At 38.4% G+C, this 19,092-nt stretch overlaps 1 protein-coding gene across 2 annotated transcripts in view; it reads left to right on the top strand.

The window, feature by feature from the left end:
- Positions 1 to 19,092, top strand: part of ELP1 (elongator acetyltransferase complex subunit 1) — a 267,173-nt gene that overhangs the window by 101,739 nt on the left and 146,342 nt on the right. For both annotated transcript variants that reach the window (XM_053703228.1, XM_053703227.1), the window contains exons 18-20: positions 1,304 to 1,409; positions 9,672 to 9,787; positions 11,995 to 12,068. In XM_053703228.1, the coding sequence (XP_053559203.1) occupies positions 1,304 to 1,409; positions 9,672 to 9,787; positions 11,995 to 12,068 (296 nt within the window). The remainder of the gene's footprint in view (positions 1 to 1,303; positions 1,410 to 9,671; positions 9,788 to 11,994; positions 12,069 to 19,092) is intronic.

Genomic DNA, 19,092 nt, shown 5'->3' with positions numbered 1-19,092 from the left:
AAAAACAAGGAACTCCTAAGTGCTGCATCCTTCTCACCTAGAAGGTAAAAGCACTTAAAGGGACATTATACACTCATTTTTTTTATTTGCATAAATGCTTTGTAGAAGATCTATTTATATAGCCCATAAAGTTATTATTATTTTTTTATAGTTTTGCTTATTTTTTAATAACATTGCTCTGATTTTCAGACTCCTAACCAAGCCCCAATTTTTTATGTGAATACCGTCAGCTACCTTCTCCAGCTTGCTCCTGTTTGTTCAAATGGTCTTTTCATATGCAAAAGAAGGGGGAGGGGGGAGTGTCATATTTCCCACTTGCAGTGGGCTTTCCAACTACTTTTCAACAGAGCTAAACTGAGAGCTTCTAAGTAAGTTTTTAAACAGTTTTATACTGGATTTTTATATCAATATCTGTGCTTCTTTTTCTTGATAGTAGTGTCTATTAGATGTAGTTATATGAAAATGAGTGTATACTATCCCTTTAACTGTTGATCCGCTGTAGGGCAGGTACAGCAAACAGGTATGACAGAATCCTCACTGACATAGACCTGTAGATAAAGAAAAAACCAACCCTGGTTTTCTATATAGGGGAAGCAAAAAGCCTCGCCGTCTTCCAACTGCTAAAAGCCACCATAACTCTTACTAAAGAGAATTACATGGACACCGCATAACCCCAATCCTTGCTTGCAGGGAAAATGTACCCATTAAAGGATTAACAACTTGATTTCTTCAGACACCTTCGTACATCACCTACAATGTTACACAGGCAAAGAATGAATGGAGATTGTGGGTAGTGGGAGGATTCTTGAAGCTTTGCTGGGGTGTTCTTTGCCTCCACCTGGTGCCAGGAGTTGAATTCCCACTAGTAATTGAATACATTTGTGGACTCTCCATGCCATTGGAAAGAAATATAAAATTATTTGTTTTAGGAGTATAGTGCAATTCTTACACAAAACATCAATTAACAATATAGAGTTGTATCAACACCAAAAAAGTCTCTTGGTTTAAATGTTCAAATATTCTTCTTGTTCTTTTAAATAATCTGCAACGTATACCTGAATAAAAACCAAACGGAGATCTCCAATGTGTAGTATACAGACAGTTATTCACTCAAGCCCCCTTAGATTGCCCCACTGGGTTTCTTGGTATAGCTGCTGCTTTACGCATAAGCTAAAAGTATGACTCACAGTGAGGGTTCTCTACCCTCTATGGTTCTCATAACTGTATTTTGATTTTTATACTTTGCAGTTTTGTGCTTAATGTAGTAGCACTGGTTTACATAATATTTTTTATTCTTTCACAGGCGGCTGCCAATATCAGTTCCTTTACCATCCATGATGACTTTCTCCTTTTAACAACCCACGCCCACACCTGTAGGTGTTTATCACTAAAGGACACTTCACTAAAATGTAAGTATTCGTTTGTGCTATTTAAGGGATAGGCTAAAAAAATATGAATTTAATTAAGTACTGAATTGCTTAAGACCTAAAAACAAAATAAAATAATTTAAATTGCATTTGCAAAACTCTGCTCAATAAACTACTCAAAACCCTAGTGGGTATGTTTATCTACTCTCTAATTGTGGCCAATTAAGACTAGATGTAAATGAGTTTCTTCACTGCTCTAAGCAATCACTATGTAGTATGTAGATGTTTCAGGGAATTTATAGCATACTTAAGTTACGTAATTTTATTTTGAACTCCCTAGGGAGAGGCATATTTTTTTACACCAAAACAATATATTTTACAGCAAAAGAAAGTATATATAATAAATATACAATACATGTACATTGCAATGTTGATTCATTGTAATCAAAATAATTTATGGAGAGTTCCATTTTGATTTTAATGTCCATTTGAAATAATACAGACACTTGGCAATTAACCTCATCTAAATTAAATAAACTCATTCTTCTATGTGATAGTCCAAGTTGCAGCTTCCTTCAGATATTTTTTCTTTGGTCATACAGAACTTTATTTATCATCAGATGTTTATACCTTGAAAATATAATGGTAGATGTAAGCTACCAAAACACCCTATTCAGGTATTCTACCACACAAGAATTACTCCATTTTGACAGTAATTTAGGAGTTTGTCACTATGGAAAATAAAACCTATATGAAATATTCACAAACATCTACTGTAGTAATTTATCACATTGTCTATATATTACCTGTAAATCAAGTCCATTCTGCATCATACTATATTTACAGGAAGTATATAGATAATGATATCCTTGGCAAAGATCAACACAAATCATCTTTGAGAAAGCGGCAGTAAGGAGTGAAATGAGTCGGATGACTTACCTATATTCCCCTCTTGTACCTAAGCTCCTAGCATGTTCCTGAAAGTTAACATATAAATAAATGTCATTTCTCCTGTTAAGTGTGGTCAGTCCACGGGTCATCATTACTTCTGGGATATTATCTCCTCCCCTACAGGAAGTGCAAGAGGATTCACCCAGCAGAGCTGCTATATAGCTCCTCCCCTCTACGTCACCCCCAGTCATTCTCTTGCACCCAACGAATAGATAGGATGTGTGAGAGGACTGTGGTGATTTTAATTAGTTTATTACCTTCAATCAAAAGTTTGTTATTTTATAATAGCACCGGAGTGTGTTATTCATTCTCTGGTAGAATTTGAAGAAGAATCTACCTGAGTTTTTTCTATGATTTTAGCCGGAGTAGTTAAGATCATATTGCTGTTTCTCGGCCATCTGAGGAGAGGTAAACTTCAGATCAGGGGACAGCGGGCAGATTAATCTGCAAAGAGGTATGTAGCAGTTTATTATTTTCTGACATGGAATTGATGAGAAAATCCTGCCATACCGTTATAATGTAAACTCAGCCTTAAATGCAGTAGATGTAGCTGGTATCAGGCTGTCATGTATGTATATTTTACACTTCAGTATTCTGGGGAATGGTACTTCACTGGATTTATACTGTATGCATAGACTTAACCTAATTTGCAGGGACTTGCAATAGGTTTAAATAACAATTAATTTATTGAGGTTAAACGTTTTTATGCTGGCATGTAAAATCGTTTATTTCTCTGAGGTACTGGGTGAAAAAATGTTTTGGGCACTATTTTTCCACTTGGCAATAGTTTTGTTTAAATTAAAGCAGTTTACTGATCTCTCTCACTGTTATGTGTGAGGGGGAGGGGCCATTTTTGGCGCTTTTACTACGCATCAAAAAACTCAGTCAGAAGTTCATTTTCTTCCTGCATGATCCGGTTCATCTCTACAGAACTCAGGGATCTCCAAAGCTTGTTTTGAGGGAGGTAATCATTCACAGCAGAGCTGTGAAGATTGTAGTTGACTGTGATAAAAAACGTTTATTTGTGTATTTTTCTGCTGTCAGGGTTAGTTATCCTTTGCTAATGGGAACAATCCTTTGCTAAAATTGTATATTTCTTACAAAGATTTGATGCTATAACTTATTTATTTTCAACTGTCATAATTTTTTCTGTGCTTCTTATAGGCACAGTTCGTTTTCACATTATTGTAAATTACTTGAAAAGCATTTCCAAGTTGCTAGTTTATTGCTAGTGTGTTAAACATGTCTGATTCAGAGGAAGATACATGTGCTATATGTGCTAATGCCAAAGTGGAGCCCAATAGAAATTTATGTACTAATTGTATTGATGTTACTTTAAATAAAAGTCAATCTGTACAAACTGAACATATTTCACCTAACAACGAGGGGAGAGTTATGCCGACTAACTCGCCTCACGTGTCAGTACCTGCATCTCCCGCTCGGGAGGTGCGTGATATTGTAGCGCCGAGTACATCTGGGCGGCCATTTCAAATCACATTACAGGATATGGCTACTGTTATGTCTGAAGTTTTGGCTAAATTACCAGAACTTAGAGGCAAGCGTGATCACTCTGGGGTGAGAACAGAGTGCGCTGATAATATTAGGGCCATGTCAGACACTGCGTCACAGGTGGCAGAACATGAGGACGGAGAACTTCATTCTGTGGGTGACGGTTCTGATCCAAACAGACTGGATTCAGATATTTCAAATTTTAAATTTAAGCTGGAAAACCTCCGTGTATTACTAGGGGAGGTGTTAGCGGCTCTGAATGATTGTAACACAGTTGCAATACCAGAGAAAATGTGTAGGTTGGATAAATATTTTGCGGTACCGGCGAGTACTGATGTTTTTCCTATACCTAAGAGACTTACTGAAATTGTTACTAAGGAGTGGGATAGGCCCGGTGTGCCGTTCTCACCTCCTCCGATATTTAGAAAAATGTTTCCAATAGACGCCACCACACGGGACTTATGGCAAACGGTCCCTAAGGTGGAGGGAGCAGTTTCTACTTTAGCTAAGCGTACCACTATCCCGGTGGAGGATAGCTGTGCTTTTTCAGATCCAATGGATAAGAAATTAGAGGGTTACCTTAAGAAAATGTTTGTTCAACAAGGTTTTATATTGCAACCTCTTGCATGTATTGCGCCTGTCACGGCTGCAGCAGCATTTTGGTTTGAGTCTCTGGAAGAGACACTTCAATCATCTACACTAGATGAGATTACAGACAAACTTAAAGCCCTTAAGTTAGCTAACTCATTTATTTCAGATGCCGTAGTACATTTAACTAAACTTACGGCTAAGAATTCCGGATTTGCCATTCAGGCACGCAGAGCACTGTGGCTAAAATCCTGGTCAGCTGATGTTACTTCTAAATCTAAATTGCTTAATATACCTTTCAAAGGGCAGACCTTATTCGGGCCCGGGTTGAAAGAGATTATCGCTGACATTACAGGAGGTAAAGGCCATGCCCTGCCTCAGGACAAAGCCAAACCTAGGGCTAGACAGTCTAATTTTCGTTCCTTTCGTAATTTCAAAGCAGGAACTGCATCAACTTCCTCTGCACCAAAACAGGAAGGAGCTGTTGCTCGCTACAGACAAGGCTGGAAACCTACCCAGTCCTGGAACAAGGGCAAGCAGGCCAGGAAACCTGCTGCTGCCCCTAAGACAGTATGAATCGAGGGCCCCCGATCCGGGACCGGTTCTAGTAGGGGGCAGACTTTCTCTCTTCGCCCAGGCTTGGGCAAGAGATGTTCAGGATCCCTGGGCGTTAGAGATCATATCTCAGGGATACCTTCTGGACTTCAAATCCTCTCCCCCAAGAGGGAGATTTCATCTGTCAAGGTTGTCAACAAACCAAATAAAGAAAGAAGCGTTCCTACGCTGCGTACAAGATCTTTTATTAATGGGAGTGATCCATCCAGTTCTGCGGTCGGAACAAGGACAAGGGTTTTACTCAAATCTGTTTGTAGTTCCCAAAAAAGAGGGAACTTTCAGGCCAATCTTGGATTTAAAGATCCTAAACAAATTCCTAAGAGTTCCATCGTTCAAGATGGAAACTATTCGAACAATTTTGCCCATGATCCAAGAGGGTCAGTACATGACCACAGTGGATTTAAAGGATGCTTACATACCGATTCACAGAAATCATTACCGGTATCTAAGGTTTGCCTTTCTAGACAGGCATTACCAGTTTGTAGCTCTTCCATTCGGATTGGCTACGGCTCCAAGAATCTTCACAAAGGTTCTGGGTACTCTTCTGGCGGTACTAAGACCGCGAGGAATTTCGGTAGCTCCGTACCTAGACGACATTCTGATACAAGCTTCAAGCTTTCAAACTGCCAAGTCTCATACAGAGTTAGTACTGGCATTTCTAAGGTCGCATGGATGGAAGGTGAACGAAAAGAAGAGTTCTCTCTTTCCACTCACAAGAGTTCCCTTCTTAGGGACTCTGATAGATTCTGTAGAAATGAAGATTTACCTGACAGAAGACAGGTTAACAAAGCTTCAAAATGCATGCCGTGTCCTTCATTCCATTCAACACCCGTCAATAGCTCAATGCATGGAGGTGATCGGCTTAATGGTAGCGGCAATGGACATAGTACCTTTTGCACGCCTACATCTCAGACCGCTGCAATTGTGCATGCTAAGTCAGTGGAATGGGGATTACTCAGATTTGTCCCCCACTCTGAATCTGAATCAAGAGACCAGAAATTCTCTTCTATGGTGGCTTTATCGGCCACACCTGTCCAGGGGGATGCCATTCAGCAGGCCAGACTGGACAATTGTAACAACAGACGCCAGCCTACTAGGTTGGGGCGCTGTCTGGAATTCTCTGAAGGCTCAGGGACTATGGAATCGGGAGGAGAGTCTCCTTCCAATAAACATTCTGGAATTGAGAGCAGTTCTCAATGCCCTTCTGGCTTGGCCCCAGTTAACAACTCGGGGGTTCATCAGGTTTCAGTCGGACAACATCACGACTGTAGCTTACATCAACCATCAGGGAGGGACAAGAAGCTCCCTAGCAATGATGGAAGTATCAAAGATAATTCGCTGGGCAGAGTCTCACTCTTGCCACCTGTCTGGGAGTGGGAACTTCATCCGGAGGTCTTTGCCCAGATACTTCGACGTTGGGGCAAACCAGAGATAGATCTCATGGCGTCTCGTCAGAACGCCAAGCTTCCTCGCTACGGGTCCAGATCCAGGGATCCGGGAGCGGTTCTGATAGATGCTTTGACAGCACCTTGGACCTTCGGGATGGCTTATGTGTTTCCACCCTTCCCGATGCTTCCTCGATTGATTGCCAGAATCAAACAGGAGAGAGCATCAGTGATTCTAATAGCACCTGCATGGCCACGCAGGACTTGGTATGCAGATCTAGTGGACATGTCATCCTGTCCGCCTTGGTCTCTACCTCTGAAACAGGACCTTCTGATCCAGGGTCCATTCAAACATCAAAATCTAACTTCTCTGAAGCTGACTGCTTGGAAATTGAACGCTTGATTTTATCAAAACGTGGTTTTTCTGAGCCAGTTATTGATACCTTAATACAGGCTAGGAAGCCTGTTACCAGAAGGATTTACCATAAAATATGGCGTAAATACTTATATTGGTGCGAATCCAAGAGTTACTCATGGAGTAAGGTTAGGATTCCAAGGATATTGTCTTTTCTACAAGAAGGTTTAGAAAAGGGGTTATCCGCTAGTTCTTTGAAGGGACAGATTTCAGCTCTGTCCATTCTTTTACACAAACGTCTGTCAGAAGTTCCGGACGTTCAAGCTTTTTGTCAGGCTTTAGCTAGGATCAAGCCTGTGTTTAAAACTGTTGCTCCGCCATGGAGTTTGAACTTAGTTCTTAATGTTTTACAGGGTGTTCCGTTTGAACTCCTTCATTCCATTGATATCAAGTTGTTATCTTGGAAAGTTCTGTTTTTAATGGCTATTTCCTCGGCTCGAAGAGTTTCTGAGTTATCTGCCTTACATTGTGATTCTCCTTATCTGATTTTTCATTCAGACAAGGTAGTTCTGCGTACTAAACCTGGGTTCCTACCTAAGGTGGTCACTAACAGGAATATCAATCAAGAGATTGTTGTTCCATCTTTGTGTCCTAATCCTTCCTCGAAGAAGGAACGTCTGCTACACAATCTAGATGTAGTCCGTGCCCTGAAATTTTATCTACAGGCAACTAAGGATTTTCGTCAAACGTCTTCCCTGTTTGTCGTTTATTCTGGTCAGAGGAGAGGTCAAAAAGCTTCGGCTACCTCTCTCTCTTTTTGGCTTCGTAGCATAATACGATTAGCCTATGAGACTGCTGGACAGCAGCCTCCTGAAAGAATTACAGCTCATTCTACTAGAGCTGTGGCTTCCACTTGGGCCTTTAAGAATGAGGCTTCTGTTGAACAGATTTGCAAGGCTGCAACTTGGTCTTCTCTTCATACTTTTTCCAAATTTTACAAATTTGACACTTTTGCTTCTTCGGAGGCTGTTTTTGGGAGAAAGGTTCTTCAGGCAGTGGTTCCCTCCGTATAAAGAGCCTGCCTGTCCCTCCCGTCATCCGTGTACTTTTGCTTTGGTATTGGTATCCCAGAAGTAATGATGACCCGTGGACTGACCACACTTAACAGGAGAAAACAAAATTTATGCTTACCTGATAAATTCATTTCTCCTGTAGTGTGGTCAGTCCACGGCCCGCCCTGTTTTTTATGGCAGGCTAAAAAAATTTTTGGATTATACTCCAGTCACCACTACACCCTTGGGCTTCTCCTTTCTCGTTGGTCCTTTGGTCGAATGACTGGAGGTGACGTAGAGGGGAGGAGCTATATAGCAGCTCTGCTGGGTGAATCCTCTTGCACTTCCTGTAGGGGAGGAGATAATATCCCAGAAGTAATGATGACCCGTGGACTGACCACACTACAGGAGAAATGAATTTATCAGGTAAGCATAAATTTTGTTTTTTATTATTAAATATATATTTCTATATATAACTGATAATGTTAATGTAATATATATATATATATATATATATAGAGAGAGAGAGAGAGAGAGAGAGAGAGAGAGAGAGAGAGAGAGAGAGAGAGAGAGAGAGAGAGAGAGAGAGAGAGAGAGAGAGAGAGAGAGAGAGAGAAATTTGTATTTAATATAAAAATAACATTCCTGTATATGGACAACATTGGAATGTGAAATATTAATAACTAATGTCAGGTTAGCGTGCGAGCGATAAGTGTTAGGTTTTTTTCTTCTACACTCTCCATTGAAGTCTAGGGGGGGGAATAAGTTAGCACAGTTGCAATATCCGAAGTCCTTTTAGTTATTACGCGTTGGGTTGTGCTCGCTCGCCAAAGCTTTACTTTCAACTGGTAATACACGTGCTAACCTCACTCCACAAAAAGATTACTTCTAGCGAAGTTTACGCTCAAGCAAGAGCACTAAATAGCGCACCACTTATAATTGAGCCCCAATTATCCGCAGCAAAAGAGATAGATCAGGGAAAAAACCTAGATTTCAACATGAGAACACACATTGCTTTTAAAAAAAAAAAAACTCAGCGGAATTAAAGGAACACAAGTCAAAATGTAACTTTTATGATTTATATAGAGCATGCAATTTTAAGCAACTTTCCAATTCGCTTCCATTTTCATTCTAAATATTAGTGATGCACCGAAATGGAAATTCTGGACCGAACCCAAAAATCCAGGATGCACTTGGCTGAAAACCAAAACCGAAAATGTAGTTTTTAAAAAAAATAAAAATTTAAAGATATTTTTTTACTTGTTTTTTTGCATCATTAGACTATTTAATGAATGAATCTGAAATGAAAAACTGGAAGCCAATAAAATAAAAAATAAAATAACCACACTTTTAATGAAAGTAGCACACTAAAATTGGACAAAAAGATCTTAAAACAATATGCTACACAATAGGTTTACCAAGAAAAAAAACAGGCAAAAAAACCGAAACCGAAAAAAACCCCGATAATGCCATTTTCGGCCAAAATGTTTCTGCATCCCAAACATTATTAAATATCAATATACTGTATTTAGTTCGGTGTAACAGAATCAGATTTAACAGTTTTTGTTTTTTTACCAGTTATCCAAATAAAGTATAGTCCTAGAAAACTATTATTATATGCAAAACAGTAAGTCAAGTAATGAACTCAAACAGCAGCTCTAGGCTAGCATCAAATTTGAAATATGCTACACAATAATGTTACCGAAACCAAAAATGCCATTTTCGGACGAAACGTTTCAGCGGCCGAAATTTCGGTTCATTCCTAATAAATATATACTGAGCAATGTGCAAGAATTCCCTTACAAGGAGTTATGTTTACCTGTCTTTCAATTAAATTGTTTTCCCTTAGCAATTGAAGCACTCCTAAGTAGCGCTTCGAACCCAAATGATGAGACTATTCGCAAGGTGGAAAGAGGATCACGAATTGTCACAGTCGTCCCTCAAGACATAAAGCTAGTGTTGCAGGTAATTTTTATTTTTTAGTTAGTTAAAACTTTCCAACTACTGCAAGTACCCAAAAGAGTATATACCATATCCCTTTCAACAGTAACTGTAAAGTACCGAGCAGTTTGTACGTCATTCAGACATATGATTGAAAGTAAAGGTCAATAGCATTGTTCAAGTGAAGTATTTTAGTTGTGTAAATTTAAGAAAAGTAATAATGACCTGTTGTTGATGCTATACAGCAGTTATTTAAAGGGACACTGAACCCAATTTTTTTCTTTTGTGATTCAGATAGAGCATGAAATTGTAAGCAACTTTCTAATTTACTCCTATTATCAAATTTTCTTCATTATCTTGGTATCTTTATTTGAAATACAAGAATGTAAGTTTAGATGCCGGCCCATTTTTGGTGAACAACCTGGGTTGTTCTTGCTGATTGGTGGATAAATTCATCCACCAATAAAAAAGTGCTGTCCAGAGGTCTGAATAAAAAAAAAGCTTAGATGCCTTCTTTTTCAAATAAAGATAGCAAGAGAACGAAGAAAAATTGATAATAGGAGTAAATTAGAAAGTTGCTTAAAATTTCATGCTCTATCTGAATCACGAAAGAATAAAATTTGGTTCAGTGTCCCTTTAAGTGGAGGGTTTTTTATTTTAATTTTAAGCTATCAGTCATTTCATATTTTTGGAATGACCGAATGAAACGTGAGAGTCCTGGTGCTTCATACACAAATTGGCTAAACAACTTGGCATTCAGATGGACGGTAAACACCTCTTAGATTTGTGTAAATAAAAATTTAACTTTTCTACTCGTGTTGATCAAATAAACAGTGTTCTCAAAAAGAAAAAGAAAACAACATGTAATTAATACAAAATACTTTAATCAAAGTTCTCTACAGAGGATCGCATTGGATTGATACAAGTTACAATCTAGTCTGTACAAATGGCGATTTGCCTCCAGGGTCTGTCCCTCACTTTGATCCTAGTAAAATCGACGTATATTTCACCACGCCCCTATTTCTTTTTCAAGGGTAGTTTGTTTTAGTTTTTTTTACCTATATAGATGTAAATGTTTCTGCTCATACAAGTGTCAGTATCTGCAAGAGATATGCTGACTTTACTGGAGTGTATGAAATTGTTTACAAAAAGCTAATTTACCTTTATTTTGTGATTTTCCTGTTGAAACCTCCATCAGTACTAAAAATGTTAATTCTGCTGTCGTTGCTATGTATATGAGACATCAGAAGAAATCACTTCCCGTGCCAGGGGTGGAAGAGAGAGAGAGAGACCTCCCAAGGGTGTTTCTGCTCCGCTTTTAAATACAATTTAACTCTCTCTTTGCTGCTTGCCTGAGTACACAGTCTCTTTTTAGAGGGTTGTTGTGGTTTTAATCTACATGAACATGGTACAGCTAAAGAATTTTATAGTAACTGTAATACAGCTGCGTGTTATTGACATCTGAAATCCAGAACGAAAGTACAGAAATTGTCATATTGAGTCTGGATGCCATGAAAACTGTGAAATTTATATTATTGTGATTCCACTGTAGCAAGAAAAGTATCCATGGCAAATACACACAGAAGCTGAGATCTATACATTTAAATGAAATACATTGATGGAGTCCTTTCTTTTATGAATTGTGAAATGTAAAGGGAATACAATTTTAAACAAAATTCCAATTTACTTCTATTATCTAATTTGCTCCATTTTTTTTAGATATCCATTGTTGAAGAAATAGAAATGCACATGGGTGAGCCAATCACATGAGGCATCTATGTACAGCCACTAATCAACAGCAACTGAGCCTATTTAGATATGCCTTTCAACAAAGGATATAAAGAGAATGAAGCAAATTAGAGAATAGACGTAAATTGGAAAGTTGTTTAAAATTGCATGCTCTTTCTAAATCATGAAAGAAAAAAATGTGGGTTTCATGTCCCTTTTAAGGCCAAACAAACGTGTTGCTATAGCTAATGCAACCATGTAATACAAATAAACCTCTTGGGGTTCCTTGCAAAGTTTTAATTAAGGGGGGGCATATAAACCTTATTTGTCCACCTATTTTCTAAGTTTAGAACATAGAAAAAATTGATGTACAAGAGACACAGCTAATGAACCATGTTTTGTTTTTTTAATACAAAAGTTCATTGTTGGGTTGGTATGAGATGTTCTCTCTTAGAGCCCTATACGAATGCTATATTAATGCAATGTTATATGTATTTCTATAGATGCCACGAGGAAACTTAGAATCTGTTCATCATCGTGCGCTGGTTTTGGCACAGATTCGCAAATGGCTGGATAGGTGAGTATATGAGAAGAATAAATAATCAGCTGTGTAAAATTAGCTTGTGATTTTTATAACCTATATTTTAACATTTGCAAAGTTTGTAGACAAGCTCCTTTAATCACAAGTTTTCAAATGTTTTTATTCATATCTATTTGAATTCAATAAAAAGCGTATTTATGATGGACCTGAAGACTGATATGAACGGTAACAAAGTATATACCCATATACCCTAGAGACATGAGATAAAAAGCTTAAGATGGCTGAATTGTATGTGACCCCAGTTCATCTTCTCATGCTAAGCTACGTATCCCCATCTGCAACCCACAGTGTGCTTCTTGACTTGAAAACTGACATCTTTTTTTTTTGTGGGGGGGATTTCAAGTGAGTTTACATAAAAGTATGTATGTTCTGTCCGATTTCTAAAATGTATTCAGTGTTAAATTAATAAATAAAATACAATATGCCCAGCCATTTTGTCAACAAAAGTACCACATTAAGAAAATTGGAAAACGTATCTTTCCCATGCGGTACTTGTTCATCATGCAATTATATGATAAAGACAAAAACTATAACTGACCGATTCGGCTCCAAAAACAAAATTAAAAATTATATCAGCTGTAACTCCATGGGTGTCCTATATGCCCTCCAGTGCACATGCTCAAAAATCTATATAGGCATGACCACCAGGAAGTTACACACAAGAGTCATGGAACACCTGCGTAATATACGGAATGCTCCCATTGATTTGTCTAAAAACCAAAAAATTGCATCTGTAGCTTCCCATTTTCATAAATATCATCAGTCCAAGACATCAGACCTAAAATGCTATGATGCACAAAAAGTGTCATTAGGCTTAAGGGGAGGAGATCTTGAAAATACACTATTAAAAGCAGAAACAAGATGGATATATCTGATGGATAGTGTATACCCTAAAGGGATGAACAAACAGAATAATTACTCTATGTTCCTTTAATTTAAAAAAACTCAAATAAAAATAAGGCAAATTCATTTATTGAATCAATATTATGTCCATTTTGAATTTAATTTTACATGGTTTACTATAATAATGTTATACACATAGTAGTTCCCCTTCCCCCTTTGGTGTGTATTCACTTTGCGTTTTTTCCCTTTGATCACCAATCACAGTGTCCTTTATTACACTTCACCCCAGACCTTTTTGTCTGTGTCCTTTTATGTATACTTCTTATAATATATATGATAAGATTTAGCATTTTCACTACAGCCATATTTGGTTGACACAACACTAATGAGTTATAGTTGCCTTTATGTTTAAGCAAGCATCAGTATTATAATACACACATGGTAATCCCCATAATATGTCACGTTTTGTTGTGTTCTAGCATTCTTATTTATTTATATCACACATTCTCATGTTCATTACCCATTATCGTACCTCTCAGTTCATCATTGTGCTTAACGCACTAGACATTGGCACCTTATCACAACATTATTATGTTTTGGCTCACAATTTATTCCCTCAAACAATAATTTGGTGGCATATGGAAGTTAGATGCCCAAATTCTCTACACAGCACAATCTTTTCACATCACCTATCCATGTGAGATGTGCATCAAATTTAGCACATATGTGAAATCGTAAATGTGATTTCATACAATCTGTTTAAAACTTTGGAACCATCAACAGGTTCAGTTTAATATAATATGCTACTAAAATCACATATTATTTTACACACTGATTGCTTCTTGGTTATTACAATGTACTAGAAACAGTTACAGTCCTTATCTGATGTATAATGCATATCCCTTTGTTTGAATCTAAAGATAAATACTAATAGTTGAATTAGACTCTTTGGGATAAGTAAATATACACATATAATCGATGTTCAATAAAACTCAAAATCACTTTATTCTGGTTCATTTCTGAGTTAAGATTCTCCAACTAAATATCCACAACACAATTTTATATCCATCTATTTTAAGTTCTCTCAAGGAATCCCCTTAAGTTTTGACAGCTACACGTTACACATTACGTTAGCATTGGTCTTGAAGCCCATGGATTGGTTGACAATTCCAGGAGAGGCAGAGGCTAGTCTTTAAATGCCCTGAGACGCCGGCGCACAAAACATGTTAAGGGAGGGCAGTTAATATGCACGACTGTGTGTAACCAATTTTTAATTTAGCGTGGAAACAAAATTCATATGCAACTGTTGTGATCTATTTACAGGGGTGGCAGTCGAAAGGTGCTATCTTGTACCAAGCATAACCTAGTGTTATTTCACAGATAACCTATTGTAATAATTCAGCGTATATTCATTATTTCTTTGCAGACTTGACTAACAAGTTTATAAATTTAAGCCAGCGGAATAACGATAACGCTCTTTAAACATATGTACTGTGAATTTACTATAACAATGATGGGGCTAAACTGCTAACTAGGGACCCAACCATATTAGCGTATTTTAGTTAACGCTTGGTAATTCAACACATCGCAATTCAATCATAGTAAAGGTGGGGGCAAACTGCTAAATAAAGATCCAACCACAATTCATAAGTGCTAGATATAATATATAGGCAGCCCACACGAGTATACATATGACCTGATACTATGTATTGATTAATACAACTATATTAAGCAAAAGAAGCAAAGTGCCACGATGCACATTCAGACTTTATACCGATTTATACATCAAATAGGTAACTTGTTAAATTACCGAGAATTTGTCACTATTAAGATTAGCTACGCCTTTCGCTATTACTCGCACAACAGCAGCTACTTTTCTCTAATTGCAACATTGTACAATCAGTGGGTACATGCTATGGATATGTGATACTACAAGTCACATATACCCAGTACAAGCTGTTATATTTTAATGTAAACTCACCAGTGAGTATAATTATTATATTCACTGAGATATTTTGGCGAACATTCAGTAACATAGATCTGTTATTAATAAAAGGTATATACACAAGGGGCAAAAAATCTCTATATGTCATTGGGCTATTACCCTCCTGTACTAACATACTTGTGGTGAACTCGTATATCTAAAGATAGACTTATAGCATTTGCATGATCTATATACTGCTTAACATATCTCTAACAGCGGGGCTAGGACCCTGCAGCGTTACTTTTAGTCACCTATATAAAACTAACTATAAATTATCCAGGCCTAATTGAACCGGGTTAGGTGGCCAAACACTATAAGTTATAGAAATAAGGGGCCGACAAATTATGTGACACAATACTTGGCTGTGGTTAATAAATACCAATATAGAGGTATAAGTCTAATGGATCCATACTCATAAATAATTTTCAGGTAATTTATCCTGATAAGGTTACATTTTAGACTGAAATATCAGTATTTGGCCTTATAGAAGCATATACTTCCTCACAAAGGGAATACCGGAATCCCAAATAACTAGAAAATTGAAGTACTTTTTGAGTCAAATGTGAGCTGAATTCCATTAGTAACTTTGTATACATACAGCTCAATACTTCATATCGGCCAATAATTAACTTAAGAGAATAGTTCTTAACACTGCCCTGTGGGAGATTATATTACTCCCTAAGAATTCATTTATCTCAAGCTTTTGTGATAATTCATTGCGGCAATCAACCAGTACTTACATTTTATTGCCTAATATTAAATACTCACGTTAAATGCAAAATCGTAATAAAGTGAGTTCTTCACTTGTCCCATTTTTTCCAGGGTTAGTAGTACCCCCCACATGTGAATTTTTTGAGCCCCACTAGTGTGCAGCTACACCTGGTATATAACATATATTCACAACAATCAAATATTATTTTGACATAAACAATTCTTAGATTGATATATCAAGAATTTTGTATTCTCGACGTGTTTTTAAATTTGTCAGAAGTGCTATTAAGTGCAAACCTTTCTGTGCCTAGGAGACTCCTTTTTTTTCTCCTAGACATTATGCAATTTCTAGTCCTTTTGCACAAGCACTCTAGCCCCAGTACATTCTGATAACAGGGCATCTCTTTTAATCTGTGTAGTACTATTGTAATTCTTTTTCTTTGTGTAAAATACAATATGGCCCATCATTTTTTAGGAAGGTTTGACACTGTTAGATAAAGTAGCGTTATATTGTTTAAACCCTGATCGTGCTGGGTTCTGAGTATAGCACACACAATATAACCCTGTCTCCCAGTGACTCCACCTCGTCACTGAGCACAGATAGGCAGGTTTAGCGCAAGTGCCACAGCAGGCTTCAGGGTCAGGCACAGCCGTGTGTGCACACTGCGGCCCCATAGTCACACCGGGACTCACCGGTAAAACTTTTTGTCCTCCCTGTCAGAGTTCCTGAAATCCCACACTGGTCCCGAGTATCTGTGAGTTTTCACACGCCTGCATGGGTGGGTGGGTCCGGGTCGGTGTGCCAAGCGGTATTGGTTGGTCGGGACCGTGGAGGGTGTGTCATGCGCTGCGACGTTGCACTTTTACCCAATTTGCATTAGAAATGAATGCAAATTGAATGAGCCTGAGCCAAAAAAGTTAAGGGACTGGGACGTAAAAATAAAAAAATCAGGCTGCTCGCTCTAAATTGCGCCCCCCCTGCTGGGGCACACCAAGGCGGTTGTTTTGGTTGCCTAATACCAAACGCCGGCCCTGCAATGGATGGTTCTCTAAAATTGAACCTAATCTCAATTTGATCTGATCATGGATTTTGGCTAAGCTTGCTCATTCAAAGGAGGGCTACAATTCCTCTTATTCTTCTGATGGCAGAAGATCTTGCAGCCGGTAGGATATCCACTCCTTTTGTGCCCTCCATTACCAATCCTGATTTGGTTCATACCATTCCTTGTGCCACCAGACCTCAGGTCAGGTGAAAAAGCATCTTAAGATTTGCTGTAGATTTGTTCCACCGAGATTCACATCCTGCAGAGAATATTTCCTATTTTCTTCCTTTAGTTATTGTACTTGTCAGAGGTCATTTTTATGGTTTAAAGTGATGTGAATTTATTTTCTTATGAGTCAGATAAAGAATGCAATTTTAAATAACTTTATAATCTGCTTTCTCCAACATTGGTGTGTCCGGTCCACGGCGTCATCCATAACTTGTGGGAATATCTCTTCCCCAACAGGAAATGGCAAAGAGCACAGCAAAAGCTGTCCATATAGTCCCTCCTAGGCTCCGCCCACCCCAGTCATTCTCTTTGCCGTTGCACAGGCAGCATCTCCACGGAGATGGTGAAGAGTATGTGGTGTTTAGTTGTAGTTTTTTATTCTACTATCAAGAGTTTGTTATTTTAAAATAGTGCTGGTATGTACTATTTACTCTGAAACAGAAAAGGATGAAGAGTTCTGTTTGTGAGAGGAGTATGATTTTAGCAGCAGTAACTAAAATCGGTTTCTGTTCCCACACAGGACTGTTGAGATGAGATAACTTCAGTTGGGGGGAACAGTTGGCAGACTTTTCTGCTTAAGGTATGACTAGCCATATTTCTAACAAGACTGTGTAATGCTGGAAGGCTGTCATTTCCCCTCAGGGGGACCGGTAAGCCATTTTCTTAGTCTCAAACAGAATAAAGGGCTTAATATGGGCTTTAAAACTGGTAGACACTTTTATGGGCTAGATCGATTGCTTTATTTGGGCATTTTATACAGCTTAATGTTGAAATTCACACTTTATAAATTTGGGGAACGTTTTTTTCACGTCAGGCACTGGTTTAGACACCTTCCCAGTCAGGAAGGGCCTTCTCTGTAGTAGGCAGAGCCTCATTTTCGCGCCATTACTGCGCAGTTACTTTTGAGAGCAGGACATGCAGCTGCATGTGTGTGGGTCTGGAAGTAGTTGAAAAGGCTCCTAGAAGGCTTCATTTGGTATCGTATACCCCCCTGGGTTTGGTAAAGTCGCAGCAAAGGCTGTAGCTGGGACTGTAGAGGGGTTAAAACTGTAACCGGCTCCGGTTTCCTCATTTTAAGGGTTAAAGGTCTGAAATTTGGGGTGCAATGCTTTGAATGCTTTAAGACACTGTGGTGAAAATTTGGTTAAATTTGAACAATTCCTTCATAGTTTTTCACATATTCAGTAAAAAAGTGTGCCCTGTTTAAAATTTAAACAGACAGTAACGGTTTTGTTTTAAAACGGTTTTGGTATTTTATTGACAAGTTTAAGCCTGTTTAACATGTCTGTGCCTTCAGATAAACTATGTTCTGTATGTATGGAAGCCAATGTGTCTCCCCCTTCAAAATTGTGTGATAATTGTGCCATAGCGTCCAAACAAAGTAAGGACAGTACTGCCACAGATAGTAAAGTTGCCCAAGATGATTCATCAGATGAAGGGAGTAGACATAGTTCTACATCATCTCCTTCTGTGTCTACACCAGTTTTGCCCACGCAGGAGACCCCTAGTACTTCTAGCGCGCCAATGCTTGTTACTATGCAACAATTGACGGCAGTAATGGATAACTCCATAGCAAATATTTTATCCAAAATGCCTGCATTTCAGAGAAAGCGCGATTGCTCTGTTTTAAACACTGTAGAGCAGGAGGGCGCTGATGAAAATTTTTCTGTCATACCCTCACACCAATCTGAAGTGGCAATGAGGGAGGTTTTGTCAGATGGGGAAATTTCAGATTCAGGAAGAATTTCTCAGCAGGCAGAACCTGATGTTGTGACATTTAAATTTAAATTAGAGCATCTCCGCGCACTGCTTAAGGGGGTGCTATCTACTCTGGATGATTGTGACAACCTGGTCATTCCAGAAAAATTGTGCAAGATGGACAAGTTCCTAGAGGTCCCGGTGCACCCAGACGCTTTTCCTATACCCAAGCGGGTGGCGGACATAGTGAATAAGGAGTGGGAGAAGCCCGGCATACCTTTTGTTTCCCCTCCTATATTTAAGAAATTATTTCCTATGGTCGACCCCAGAATGGACTTATGGCAGACAGTCCCTAAGGTTGAGGGGGCAGTTTCTACTCTAGCCAAGCGCACTACTATTCCTATCGAGGATAATTGTGCTTTCAAAGATCCTATGGATAAAAAATTGGAGGGTTTGCTTAAGAAGATTTTTGTACAGCAAGGTTACCTCCTGC

This window comes from Bombina bombina, chromosome 2 (assembly GCF_027579735.1).
Source record: "Bombina bombina isolate aBomBom1 chromosome 2, aBomBom1.pri, whole genome shotgun sequence".
NCBI classification, from domain to species: domain Eukaryota; kingdom Metazoa; phylum Chordata; class Amphibia; order Anura; family Bombinatoridae; genus Bombina; species Bombina bombina.
The sequence above is the reverse complement of the archived record's forward strand: the minus strand, read 5'-3'. Positions and strand labels throughout refer to the sequence as shown.